The following is a 13527-nucleotide window of genomic DNA, read 5'->3' as shown; positions in this document are numbered from 1 at the left end:
AGAAGGAGAAAGAAGGAAAGGAGATGGAGAAAGAAAAGGAGAAGGAGGAGAAGGAACGTTAGAAGATGGAGTGGGTAAAGAAGGAGAAGATATGAGACAAGGAGAGGAGAAGGAGAAGAAAAAGGAGGAGGAAGAAGGGTGGAGGAGGAAGAGAAGAAGAGGATGGAGAAGGAAGAGGAGAAGGAAGGTTGGAAGCTGGAGAAGGAGAAGCTGGAGAAGAAGATGACATATCGGACAAGGAGAGGAGGATGAGAAGGAGAAGGAGAAGAAGGAAGAGGAGTGGAGGAGGAGGAGAGGATGGAGGAGGAGGAGAAGAAAAGTTAGAAGATTGAGAAGATATGGTACACAAGGAGAAAAGGACGAGGAGAAGAAGGAAGGGGAGTGGAGGAGAAAGAAGAGGAGAAAGAGAAGGAGAGGATGGAGAAGGAGGAGAAGGAAAGTTGGAAATGAAGAAGGAGAAGGTGGAGAAGTAAAATATAAGGAGAGGAGGAGGAGGCGGAGGAGAAAGAGAGGATGGAAAAGGAGGAGAAGGAAGGTTGGAAGATGGAAGAGAAGATGGAGAAAGAGAAGATATGCTAGACAAGGAGAGGAGGAGAAGGAGGAAGAGGGGTGGAGGAGGAGAAGAAAGAGAACGGATGGAGAAGGAGGAGAAGGAAGGTTGGAAGATGGAAGAGAAGATGGAAAAAGAGAAGATATGGTAGATATGGAGGAGGAGGGGGAGGAGGAGGAAGAGGGGTGGAGGAGGAAGAGGAGGAGAAAGTGAAAGAGGATGGAGAAGGAGGTTGGAAATGGAGAAGGAGAAGATGGAGAAATAAAAGATATGGTAGACAAGGAGAGGAGGAGGACGAAAAGGAGAAAGAGTTTTTTCCCCACCTACCTTCAGACTTCCCACCGTTCTCATTAATCTCCCCATTATAATTAATCCCTATTTCCTGCCGATTTGGAAACTTTAGAGATGGGGGAACTTTGATTTTAATTTTTAGGGGTTTTTTTTTTCTTCTTCTTCTTCTTCTCGCCGTCGTCTCCCACTGGGGTGGAGCCAAGGAATCCGAGTCCCGCTTGGTTGCTTTGCAGATTTGAAAATTGGAGGGTTTTTTTTTTAATCCCCCCCCCCTGGAGAGCGGTGGAAAAAGAGGGAAGGATAAAAAATAAAATAAATAAAGAGAAATGAAAAACTCAAAAGAAATACAAATTGGTCTTTGTTTCGAACCCCATTTATTTGGGAGAAAAAGATGTTTTTCAAAAACGTGTGTCCGTCAAAAGACTCCTGGTTATTATTCTTATCATATATATATATATATATATATATATATTATTTTTTTTTTGGGCGGGTAGCAGAAGGAGAAATTGCAATTAAAAAGCTCTCCTGTAAGTGTTTTGGAGAGAGCTGACATCGTTAGAAATTGGTATTCCGTCCGTCGCTTCCCGAAAGACTTATTGTGATCTGCAGTTCCATGGCGTTTTTGATCAGGGGGTTTGGGAGCATTTTAAACATCTCGATAATATGTTCGGAAAAACAAATGTTTTTTCGGAGCCCTCCGACGGTATGGCTTTTTTTTTCCCTGTTGTGTGGCTTCACACAACCCACCAAGAAGTCCCCATATTATCCGCAGAATGTCGAAGAAACGTCAAATCGCAGGGACCCTGAGAGGTCTTCTAGTCCAGCGGTCACCCACTGGTGGTCCGTGGACCGCTGGTGGTCCGCGAGAAAATGTTGGTGGTCCGCAGAAAAATGATTTGCATTTTTTTTATCTTGCACTAAATCAGGAGTCCACAAACTACGGCCACTGGGACTGATACGTGCAATGAACGTTTGTGTTGCTGCAGAGAGTCTTCCCCTTTGGGGTCTTTTTGTGTGGGTCGGAGGGGGGCAGAAATTCCGACTTGGGGGTCTGCTTTGGCCTCCTGGTGCGGGGCTTTGGGCGAAGGCTGGAGGGAAGTGCTGCTGGTGGCGAAGAGCCGGAGGGCCTCTTTCCAGTGGGGCTGCATCATGGCCTGGAACTGGCTGACCATCTCAGCCCGCTGAGTCTCCAGGTGCCTGTACCTGGCCTCGCACTCCTGCAGGTCTTCCCTCTGCTTGGCAAGCCTATGCTCCTAGTCCTCAGTGAGGTGCTTCTGCTGAGCCTCCTTCTCGGTCAGATCCAATTTGAACTGAGCTGTTTTGCCAACCCTTTCTCATGATAGGTGCTTAGCTCCAAGAACTGCTTCCCGTTGGGGCCCTAAGGAGCCCGGGCGGGCAGGCGAGGAGTAGCGAGTAGCGAGTAGAGGCTGGCAAGGCGCCCCTCAACGTGAGTGACATCAAGTTGGTCACGCCCACCCAGTCACATTACCACCTCGCCACGCCCACCCCGCTGGTATTTAGGCAGATCGTATTAGTGGTCCGCGGGATTTAAAATTATGAATTTAGTGGTCCCTGAGGTTTCAAAGATTGGGGACTCCTGCTTTAGATCCTTTTAAAAAAGATTTTTCTCTTCTTTTTGTAGTGAATTTGCTGGATACGTCCAAGATTATTGGAGACTGGGGCTGGCTCATTTATCCTTCCCACGGGGTAAGTAACAATCGTAATCGTAAACATATTAATCACAATCACATTCATAACCACAATCATATTCATAACCACAGACACAATCACAATCAATCATAATCGCAATCAGTCACAATCATAATCACAATCACAATCATAATCACACAATCACATTCATAACCACAATCATATTCATAATCACACACAATCACAATCATAATCACAATCAGTCACAATCATAATCACAGTCATAATCACACAATCACATTCATAACCACAATCATATTCATAACCACACACAATCACAATCAATCATAATCACAATCAGTCACAATCATAACCACAGTCATAATCACAGTCGTAATCACAACCGCAATCAATCATAATTGCAATCACATCACAATGATAATCACAATCAATCATAATCTCAATCACATCACAATCACAGTTATGACCACAATCATATTCATAATCACAATCATAATCATAATTGCAATCACATCACAATCATCATCATCATCATACACAATCACGATCATAATCACAATCATATCACAATCACATTCAGAACCACAATCATATTCATAACCACAGACACAATCACAATCATAATTCGCAATCACGTCACAATCATGACCATAATCAATCACAGTCGGTCACAATCGCGATCAATTGTAATCACAATCACATCACAATCACAATTGATCATGGGACACTATGCCGGTCGTAAATGCGAGGTCCGGTTGTAAACCACTTGGGCAGGGGAGGGGTTGGACTAGATGACCTAGAAGGTCCCTTCCAACTCTGTTATTCTGTAATCTGGCTGACTATGCAACCATAATAGTTAAATTTATATTCTGCGTGACTCAGGTTCGGAAAACTATCCTGGCTGAAATTCAGGGGTCTGCAAAATCCAGATTTTATTTCTCCTGCTGCTTATAGGTAGTCCTCGATTTATAACACCTCACTTAGTGACGGTTTGAAGTTACAACCGCACTGAGAAAAAATGACTTAGGACCGTTTTTCACCCTTACGACCGTTGAAGCCCCGCCCTCTCCCGTGGTCACATGATCAAAATTCCCCCAGCTTGGCAACTGACTCATATTTATGACGGTCGCCGTATCCCAGGGTCGCGTAATCCCCTTTTGTGACCTTCTGCTTAACAGCGGCGGCAAGACAGGCCTCAAAATGGATCAAAGTCCACTTAACAACTGTCTCACTTTAGCCCCAGAGATTCGGGGCTCAACTGTGGTCATAAGTCGAGGACTTGCCAGCATTTTCACGTTGGAAATTTTGCTTTGTTTTGGAGGCTCCCAAGTCCCCGATCTCCAGGGTGGGTTTCTTATTTTTCCTTGATTCCTTGTGGTGGTGTTGTTTTTGGAAGGATCCCGGAGAGCAAAATTAGATCTGGGAAAGTGGTGGTAGATTTGAGCGTTCTTCGGCACCGACCTCCAGCCGAAAAACATTGTCTCAGCCAAACCCCCTTTTTCAATTTTGCACAGCGCGTCTGCGAAAATTGAATGCAATTTAAGGTTTTTCTCCAGCTGCAAAGATTCGAACGCTCGCTGCCTCCTTGCATGTCAAAAGGAAACCAGAGACCGGGCAGACAAAACGCAAATGAGACAAATCGTAGAACGCGGAATCATAAGGATGGAAGGGACCTTGGAGGTCTTCTAGTCCAACCCCTTGCTCAAGCAGGAGACCCTAGACAACTTTAAACAATCAATCAGAATAGAGCTGGAAGGGACCTTGGAGGTCTTCTAGTCTCCTACAGTTGCGTGAAGTGTTAATATTAGCTTAAAACGCCTTGGTAAGGACACACCTGGAATGTTGCGTCCGGTTTTGGTCATCACATTATAAAAAAAAAAGATGTTGAAACTCTAGAAAGAGTGCAGAGAAGAGCAACCAAGAGGATTTAGGGGACTGGAGGAGAAAACATACGAAGAAGAACGGTTGCAGGAATCGGGGGTGCGTTGAATGAAAAGAAGGACTAGGGGAGACATGATAGCATCTTCCAATACTTGAGGGGCTGCCCCAAAGAAGGGTGGGGAGGGTTTTCCAGAAGTACCAGAAGGCAGGGCAAGAAACAACAGATGGAAACTCATCAAGGAGAGAAGCAACCTGGAATTGAAAAGGAGAAATTTCCTGACATTGAGAACAATTAACCAGTGGAACAACTCGCCACCAGATGTTGCGAATGCGCCAACGCTGGAGATTTTTAAGAAGAGATTGCACAACCGTTTGTCTGAAGTGGTCTAGGCTTTCCTGCCTAAGCAGGGGGTTGGACTAGAAGACCTCCAAAGTCCCTTCCAACTCTGTTCTGATTGAACCGTTTGACCGGAATGATCTCCTGCCCAAGCAGGGGGTTAGACTAGAAGACCTCCGGGGGCCCCTTCCAAACCTACGATTTCACCTTTTAAGTAATTTTTCGACTAAATTTTAAGCTGCTTTGACATCCTCCCTCTTTCCACCCTCTTTATCCATTTATAATCTGATTCCCCCCCCCCTTAATCTAGCATTAGCTTCCATTTAAACTATTAGATAAATTCCCGAGCAGAGATGCAATCAAGTTGCTTGTCTCAGCGCATTAACGGTGACATCCTCATTTTGTGTCCTGCCAAGAGAGGATTTTTCCCTCTCTCTTAGCGACCGGAGAACGGTTGGCGCAATGCTATCCCAAATAAAATAAATAAATCCCTGTCTTTTTATTTCAGCAGAATTTGGCTTTTTTTCCCCCAGGCCTCCCAGTTCATCTGGGAGCGGCCATTAATCAGTTTTAATTTTTTTTGATCCGTTCCTCTCGAGCCGGCTGGGAAAACGGAAAGGGCTGGAATTTTACTATTCAACAAATTCCGCTCTCGTGTCAAATTCAATGCCTCCGACGAGACAAGAGGGTCCTCGGCTTACAACCCGCACCATTGGGAGCCGGTCGTTCAATGAGACATGCCTGGTTTTTTTTTTAATGGCCGTTATCACCGCCACGGTCATTAAGCGAATCGCTGGGGGGTTGTTTCAGGGAGTCACAGGGTTGTTAACCCTGGATCCAGTTTCTCCGATGAACATTGAAGCCGGTTGGATGATCACATCTCACACACACACACACACACACACACACACACACACACACACGAAAACCACTGTGGTTGTCACAACTATCCGACGGTTGCCAAGAATCCAAATTTTGGGTTCAGGTGGCCGTGGGGACATTGCGACGGTCATTAAGCTGGCTGGTGAGGGGATTCTGGGAGTTGAAGTCCACCCCTCTTGAAGCATGCTGAGTGGGGGATTCTGGGAGTTGAAGTCCGCCCCTCTTGAAGCATGCTGAGTGAGGGATTCTGGGAATTGGTCCACCACTTTTAAAGGATGCTGGGAGGGGGATTCTGGGAGTTGAAATCCACCCCTCTTAAAGAATGCTGAGTGGAGGATTCCGGGAGTTGAAGTCCACCCCTCTTGAAACATGCTGAGTGGAGGATTCCGGGAGTTGAAGTCCGCCCCTCTTAAAGCATGCTGAGTGGGGGATTCTGGGAGTTGAAGTCCACCCCTCTTGAAGCATGCTGGGAGGGGGATTCTGGGAGTTGAAGTCCACCCCTCTTGAAGCATGCTGAGTGGGGGATTCTGGGAATTGAAGTCCGCCCCTCTTAAAGCATGCTGAGTGGGGGATTCTGGGAGTTGAAGTCCACCCCTCTTGAAGCATGCTGGGAGGGGGATTCTGGGAGTTGAAGTCCACCCCTCTTGAAGCATGCTGAGTGGGGGATTCTGGGAATTGAAGTCCGCCCCTCTTAAAGCATGCTGAGTGGGGGATTCTGGGAGTTGAAGTCCACCCCTCTTGAAGCATGCTGGGAGGGGGATTCTTGGAGTTGAAGTCCACCCCTCTTGAAGCATGCTGAGTGAGGGATTCTGGGAGTTGAAGTCCACCACTTTTAAAGGATGCTGGGAGGGGGATTCTGGGAGTTGAAGTCCACCCTTCTTAAAGCTGGCAAAGTTGGGGGAAAAAACCGTTCCTCTAAATTCAATCCCCAACTGTGAAAATTGGCCCCAAAACCTTTTGCAAAGACGGACAGATTCTCCGTTTTTTTGCAACCCCCCCCCAAAAAAAACGCGGAATCGTCTCTTGCTTGAGTAGGGGGGCTGGACTAGAAGACCTCCAGGGTCCCTTCCAACTTTGTTCCTCCGTCGTTTCTTTCCATGACGGGTGCAACGCTTGTTCGATGCCAGCTTTGCAGCCGGCAACCACTTCAGTTTCCAACCCTTGCCAGACTTGGCGGGCGGAGGAAGCTGGCTGGCTCGCCCGCTGCTTCGCAGTCTGCCGCCCGGAGCTTCTCCGCTGGGGATGCCAAGCCGCCCTTGGCATTCATAATGAACCCCGTGCCACGTCAAGACCAGAAGCTGCTCCTTCTCTGCCAGCCTGAAATGCATCTGCTGGCATCGGCTTCCAGTGTTTGGCTGGGTGCCAGGACACCCCCCCCCACCCTGCCAGATGCCAAGGGAGAGACAGGCAAATCTTAACCAATGTTAGCCAGGATAGATGCTGCCTTGAGCGCAGAGCCAGCGACCGGAAAAGACGAAAAAGCGAACTTGGATGGCAGCAACTCTCTTTCTGGAACGGCTGGGAGCTTCTATGTATTTGTTAGAGGGTTGTTGTTTTTTTTAATCCCACTTTTATTATTTTTATAAATAAGCCAAGGCGGTAAGGGCAGGGCGCATCCTGATTTTTTTTCTTTTCTTCCTAACTGGTCCACAATGACCTTGGGAGGTGGGTTGGGCTGAGAGAAAGAGAGGGATTGTCAGAAAGGAAGGAAGGGAAGGAAAAAAGAAAGAAAGAAGGAAGGAAAGAAGGAAGGAAGGAAAAAAGAAAGAAAGAAAGAAGAATGGAAGGAAGGAAGGAAAGGAAAAGAAGATGGAAAGAAGGGAGGAAGGAAAGAAAGGAAGGAAGGAAGAGAAAAAGAAAGAAGGAAGGAATTAAGAAAGAAAGAAAAGAAAAAGAAGGAGGGAAGGAAGGAAGAAAGGAAAGGAAAAGAAGATGGAAAGAAGGAAGGAAGGAAAGGAAGGAAGGAAAGAAAAAGGGAGGGAAGGAGGGAAGAAAGGAAAGGAAAAGAAGAGGGAAAGAAGGAAGGAAGGAAAGGAAGGAAGGAAGGAAGAGAAAAAGGAAGAAAGAAGAAAGGAAGGAAGGAAGGAAGAAAAGAAAAAGGGAGGGAAGGAAGGAAGGAAGAAAAGGAAAAGAAGATGGAAAGAAGGAAGGAAGGAAAGGAAGGAAGGAAGGAAGAGAAAAAGGAAGAAAGAAGAAAGGAAGGAAGGAAGGGAAGGAAAGAAGGAAAGAAGGAAAGGAAGGAAGAAAGAAAGAAGGAGGGAGGGAAGAAAGGAAAGAAAAGGAAAAGATAGGAAAGGAAGATGGAAAGAAGGGAGGAAGGAAGGAAGGAAGAGAAAAAGAAAGAAAGAAGAAAGGAAGAAGGAAGAAAGGAAAGGAAAGGAAAAATGCTTTTAAAAGTTAAAAAAATCCACCTCTGATGATCGCGCAGCTCAGCTGGGCATGGCAAGTGGGCAGGAATTTTTGCTATCGGTTCTCCGGACCACCTGCTGGCATTGCTACCGGATCGCGCAATCCGGTCCGAACCGGGAGCATTTCACCCCTGCTTCAAATCCTGCCCTCCCCTCCTCTTTCCCCGCTTTCTTTCTCCCCAGTGGGACTCCATCAACGAGATGGACGAGTTTTTCCAGCCCATCCACACCTACCAGGTGTGCAACGTCATGACGGCCAACCAGAACAACTGGCTGAGGACCAGTTGGATCCAGCGGCACGGAGCTCACCGGGTTTACGCCGAGATCCAGTTCACCTTACGGGATTGCAACAGCATGCCCGGCGTGCTGGGCACTTGCAAAGAGACCTTTAACCTTTACTACCTCCAATCCGACCGGGATCTGGGCAGTACCACCCGCGAGAGCCAGTTTGTCAAAATCGACACCATCGCGGCCGACGAGAGTTTCACCAACGTGGACCTCGGGGTCCGGCGGCTGAAGCTCAACACCGAAGTCCGGGGAGTCGGACCCTTGACCAAGCGGGGTTTTTACCTGGCCTTCCAGGACATCGGGGCCTGTATCGCCGTCGTGTCCGTCCGCGTCTATTACAAAAAATGTCCCGCCATGGTCAGGAACCTGGCGGCCTTCTCCGAAGCAGTGACGGGCGCCGATTCCTCCTCCCTGGTGGAGGTGCGGGGAGAGTGCGTTTCGCACTCGGAGGAGAGGGACACCCCTAAAATGTACTGCAGCGCGGAAGGCGAGTGGCTGGTGCCCATCGGGAAGTGCGTCTGCAGCGCCGGGTACGAAGAACGGAAGGATGCCTGTTCGGGTAAGACGCGGGTCGGGGAGGATGGTTTGGGGGACGGAGGGTACCGATAAGGTGGCGAGAGAGAAAAAAACAGAAAAAATCCTTGCCCAGACAGTCCTCGACTTACGACCACAACGGAGGCCTAAATATCTCTTGCTAAGCGGGACGGTTGAGTTTCGCTCCGTTTTTATGACCCTTCTTGCCACCGTTGTTTTTAAGTGAATCGCTCCAGTGATTAAGTCAGGAGCGGTGCAGTGGCCTAGAGGTGGAGCTCCCGCCTCACAATCGGGAGGCTGTGAGTTCGATCCTAGGTAAGAGGCAGATATTTCTCTCTCTCTCTGGGCACAATGAGAAATACATCCGCCGAACAAAACTCAGCACTGGCGACAAGAAAGGCATCCGGCCAGTAAAACACTCAGCTAGCTCCATTCAGTTGCCCAGACTCCATCCCGCAAAGGATTATGGGGTCGTTAAAAGAAGTGGTTGTCAATAACATGGTTGTTAGCCCGTCGACTTTGCTCATCGGAAGGTCGCCAAAGTGGGGGGGGGGATCACAAGACCCCGGGATGCTCCGACCGTCGTAAATACGAGTCAGTCGCCAAGCATCCAGATTTGGATCGTGTGACCACGGAGTATAACATTCTTAAGTGTGAAAAAAGGGACCTAAGTCCCCTTTTTCGTTGCCGTTATAACTTCAAACAGCCACTAAATGAACCGTTGTAAGTCGAGGGATACTTGTGCAATAGCCAAAGGTAAAAATATAGATACGACGGGATATCTCATGGGAGGTCATTTTCCCACAGTTAAAACAAGGAAAAGAATCTTTTATTAGTCATTTTTCCCGATAAAAGTGTCTTTTCCACTTTTCGGGTGAAAACCTTTCGGAACCAACCTGGAGTTGTAAAAAGCTGGATTTTCTTGCTTCCCCGAGTAAAACAAATACACACCGTTGGGATTGTGCGCGGAAAGAGAAATATTTGCAAAATTGAGCCCCAAAGCGTGGAGGACTTAGGAGATTTAAGGAGATCAGGAAAATGAGCCCTCTGTGGAAGTGTGTTATAGCAGTTCACAAAGTACCCGGCTTTTAATAATATCTGTAATATATATTTTGCAGCCTTCTGACGAGCAAAGTCAAGGGGGGGAGCCGGATTCACTTAACGTCCGTGTTATTAACCTAAGAAATGAAATGATTCACTTAACGACGCTGGCAAGAAGGATCATACAACGGGGCAAAACTCCGCTAACAACTTTCTCGCTTAGCAACAAAAATCCGCGGGGTGGGGGGGGGCGTCCTCTCTTGCGGTCGTAAGTCGAGGACTGCTTGCGGGCTGTGCGAAGGAGATTGCATTTTGCTAGACTTAATTGTCGTTGATGTTTTAATCCAAATATTTGCCTTTCCTCCAGAAAGGACTGATTAAGATCTGTTCGTTTTCCCCAAACGACAAAGTAGGTTACCTTGAAACGCCGCGCGGCTTCTTCGCAGTACACAAAACAATTCGCGAAGTCGCCTTTCTTCACGTGCGTGCCCTCTGCGCATGCCCCCGGCCTCAAAAACATGGCTAAATAGGATGGCATTCGTTCGCCCGACCTGACTGGGTACCAACTTCCTCCACGTCTTTTCATTCTGTGGAAAAACCCAGTTAACGCAAACCTTGGTTTCGAGCGTGGCTAAGAAGGCCGCGAAGGGAATTCAGGAGGAGGATTCAGCTAGTCCTTACTTGACCGGTGCTCATTTAGTGACCATTCGAAATTACAACGTCACTTGAATAAAGGGAGTTAGGATTGTTTTCGACACTTACGGCCATTGCAGTGTTGTGACCCAGGCCCGAGTAGGTAGTAGGAAACTCAGTCCGTGAAAAGAACAAACGAACTTTATTCGAACAGCTGAGAATGACTTCAATCCCAGCGTCGTTCAACTCAAATTAAAACAAATTCCTCCCAACACAAATTCCTCAGTCCTCTCGCAAACCTTGGTCCGACTTAGGCAAACTGCCAAAGGCCTTTCTTGACAAACGTTCAGAAGTCACAAAAATAAAGGCAAGACGTAGATGAAGCAGAAGACGAAGCTATCAACATTGTTTTCCGGCAAAGCTCAAACGCCGTTGTTGGTCTTTTAAGCCTTATGGGAGGGGCCAATCATCTCTTGGCCTTACTCCCGAGTCGTCCTCTCTGCTTGAGCTGCTCTTGTCTTCTGGCAGCTCTTCTCATGCGTGCATTAGGAACAGGCTCCTCCTGTTCCTCTGCCTCACTACTATCAGTCTCTGGAGTCCGCACCTCACTTCCCGATGGCCCTGGCCTCACCTCAGCCTCGTCGCTGTCCGACTCCGTTGCCAGCTCCGCAAGCTGCTGGCGGACCAAAACATGCAGCCTCACGTGATCAAAATTCAGAGGCTCAGCAACTGGCGGAGGCGCGTGCTCACATTTTCGGTGCTGGGCGAACCGGTAGGTAAATTATGTGAATCCCACCTGTGAGCCAGATTCACTTCACACTTCAACGCCGGCGGCAAGAAAAGTCGTAAAACGGGATGAGATCCCCCCTAGCGACCGTCTCACTTAACAATGGCAGTTTGGCGCTGGATTCCTGGTCGTAAAACAAGAGGAACACCCCCCCCCCGCCTCGTTATTTTCCCAAGCCTAAATCTGAATTGACAACTTTACCCCGATGACGCGTTTCTTCCTTGGAGGGCGTCATTCCTGCATTCCGCAAAGTCACGCGGCACAAACTCCATCCGTTTGTTCCCCCCCCCTGGAATGTGTGGGGAGGGGCTCCAGCAAGATCATCTGGCCTGCCACTGTCTCTAAACGACGATAAGAAGCCTGGCAATCGACGTGTGGTGCCGCTCGCCTGAGGCGACGCGTGTTCAGCGGCGCCACCGAGGAGACGATGTTTATTTGCTTCTTCTCCAAAGAGGAAGCGAGAGCGTTGGAGCTCGGCGAAAGACATCTTGCGCGAGCTTTGTTCAGCTCGGGGGGAAACTGGGCGAGTTTCTGCCTTGACAAAATTTAACACCAGGGTAGCGCCATCAAAGTCGCAGCAGGAAAGGAAGGACGCCGGATCGACAAGCGGTACCCGCCGTCAGATTACGCTGGATAAATTTGGGACGGTGCTCCAGTTTTTTTTTTGCAAACGGGGCCGCCTCTGTTTTCCAAGTGAGGTTGGACAGCCAATTTGTCTGAAATGGTTTAGGGCAGGGGTCTCCAACCTTGGCAACTTTAAGCCTGGAGGACTTCAACTCTCAGAATACCCCAGCCAGCTTTGCTGGCTGGGGAATTCTGGGAGTTGAAGTCCACCAGGCTTAAAGTTGCCAAGGTTGGGGACCCCTGGTCTAGGGAAGTGATGGCTAACCTTTTTGCCATCGCGTGCCAGAAAGTGGGGAGCAGGGGGCGTCATGTGTGCGCATGCCCACACCCATAATTCTCTGTGTCCCGCCTCCACGCATGCATGTGCTCCCCCCTCCTGGCATGCGATGACCCGGTAGGCCCGCTTTTCTCTCTCACCTGGCTCCAGAGCCTTTCTAGGAGTCTGGGGAGGGCGAAAACGGACTTCCCCACCCCTCTGGAGGCCCTCCAGAGGCCAGAAATGGCCGGTTTGCCACCGGAGGTTTTTAAAGAAGAGACTGGACAGCCCTTTGTCCGGAATCGTCTTCAGGTTTCCTGCCTTGAATGGTCACTAAGCGGATGGCCGTAATGGCGAGGACCGCCTGCCTCATCCCCGGAAGAGAAACACTCGAGAACTTTTAGACCGACGGTCGTAACTTATAAGCAAAATGTGCTTTAAAATCTTGCCTGTCGTTCAGTTTTGAAGATCGAACGACATTGCGTAACCGCATCGATTTAGGCACGTTCGCATTGAAATCGATAGATTTTATCGATTAAACGACGGAGAAGAAAGAACGACAGAGGAAAAGAGTTTAATTTGGAATGGCTAAATAGACCCCTTGGCCATTTGTTTCCCTCCCCACCTTTGGATAGAGAGGGCAAATAACGGTCTATAAATAAACACCCTTTGAGATTCGTAAGGGAAGATTTTGCAGGGGGAAAAAAAAAACCAGTTTATTTATTCATGCCAAGTTCTTCTTTATTAGATCAGTTTATTTTTAGAACTTGGAATAATACAATTACGAGAGGAAAATGAAAGTACGTTTGCCCAGATATGGGTGGCATTACAAAAATAATAATAATAATAATAATACGCCGTTTTTGGCTCCCTTCCTTATACAGATAGTCCTGGACTTACAATGGTTCATTTAGTGACGTTACGACGGAAAAAGTGACTTATGATTTGTTTTTCACGCAGCGTCCCCAGGATCAGGTGATCCAAAATTCAGATGATCGGCAACTGACTTGTACTTATGACAGGATTGATGGATTGGTTGAAATGGTCTGGAGTCTCCTGCTTGAGCAGGGGGTTGGACTAGAAGATCTCCAAGGTCCCCTCCAACTCTATTCGGATTGATTGAAATTGTCTAGGGCAGGGTCTCCAACCTTGGCAACTTTAAGACTTGTGGACTTCACCTCCCAGAATTCTTTTAGACTTATGGACTTCAACTCCCAGAATTCTTTTATGACTTGTAGACTTCAACTCCCAGAATTCTTTTAAGATTTATGGACTTCAACTCCCAGAATTCTTTTAAGATTTATGGACTTCAACTCCCAGAATTCTTTTATGACTTGTAGACTT

At 47.9% G+C, this 13527-nt stretch overlaps 1 protein-coding gene across 2 annotated transcripts in view; it reads left to right on the top strand.

Moving 5' to 3' along the window:
- Positions 1-2434: 2434 nt before the first annotated feature.
- The window catches only part of EPHA8 (EPH receptor A8), a 35838-nt gene continuing 24745 nt past the window's right edge, over positions 2435-13527 (top strand). For both annotated transcript variants that reach the window (XM_058161042.1, XM_058161041.1), the window contains exons 1-2: positions 2435-2548; positions 8204-8867. In XM_058161042.1, coding sequence (XP_058017025.1) covers positions 8222-8867 — 646 coding nt within the window. In that variant the 5' untranslated portion in view covers positions 2435-2548; positions 8204-8221. The remainder of the gene's footprint in view (positions 2549-8203; positions 8868-13527) is intronic.

Source organism: Ahaetulla prasina, chromosome 18 (genome assembly GCF_028640845.1).
Source record: "Ahaetulla prasina isolate Xishuangbanna chromosome 18, ASM2864084v1, whole genome shotgun sequence".
Classification (NCBI taxonomy): domain Eukaryota; kingdom Metazoa; phylum Chordata; class Lepidosauria; order Squamata; family Colubridae; genus Ahaetulla; species Ahaetulla prasina.
Note: the sequence above shows the minus strand (reverse complement) of the source record. Positions and strands in the feature narration are given on the sequence as shown.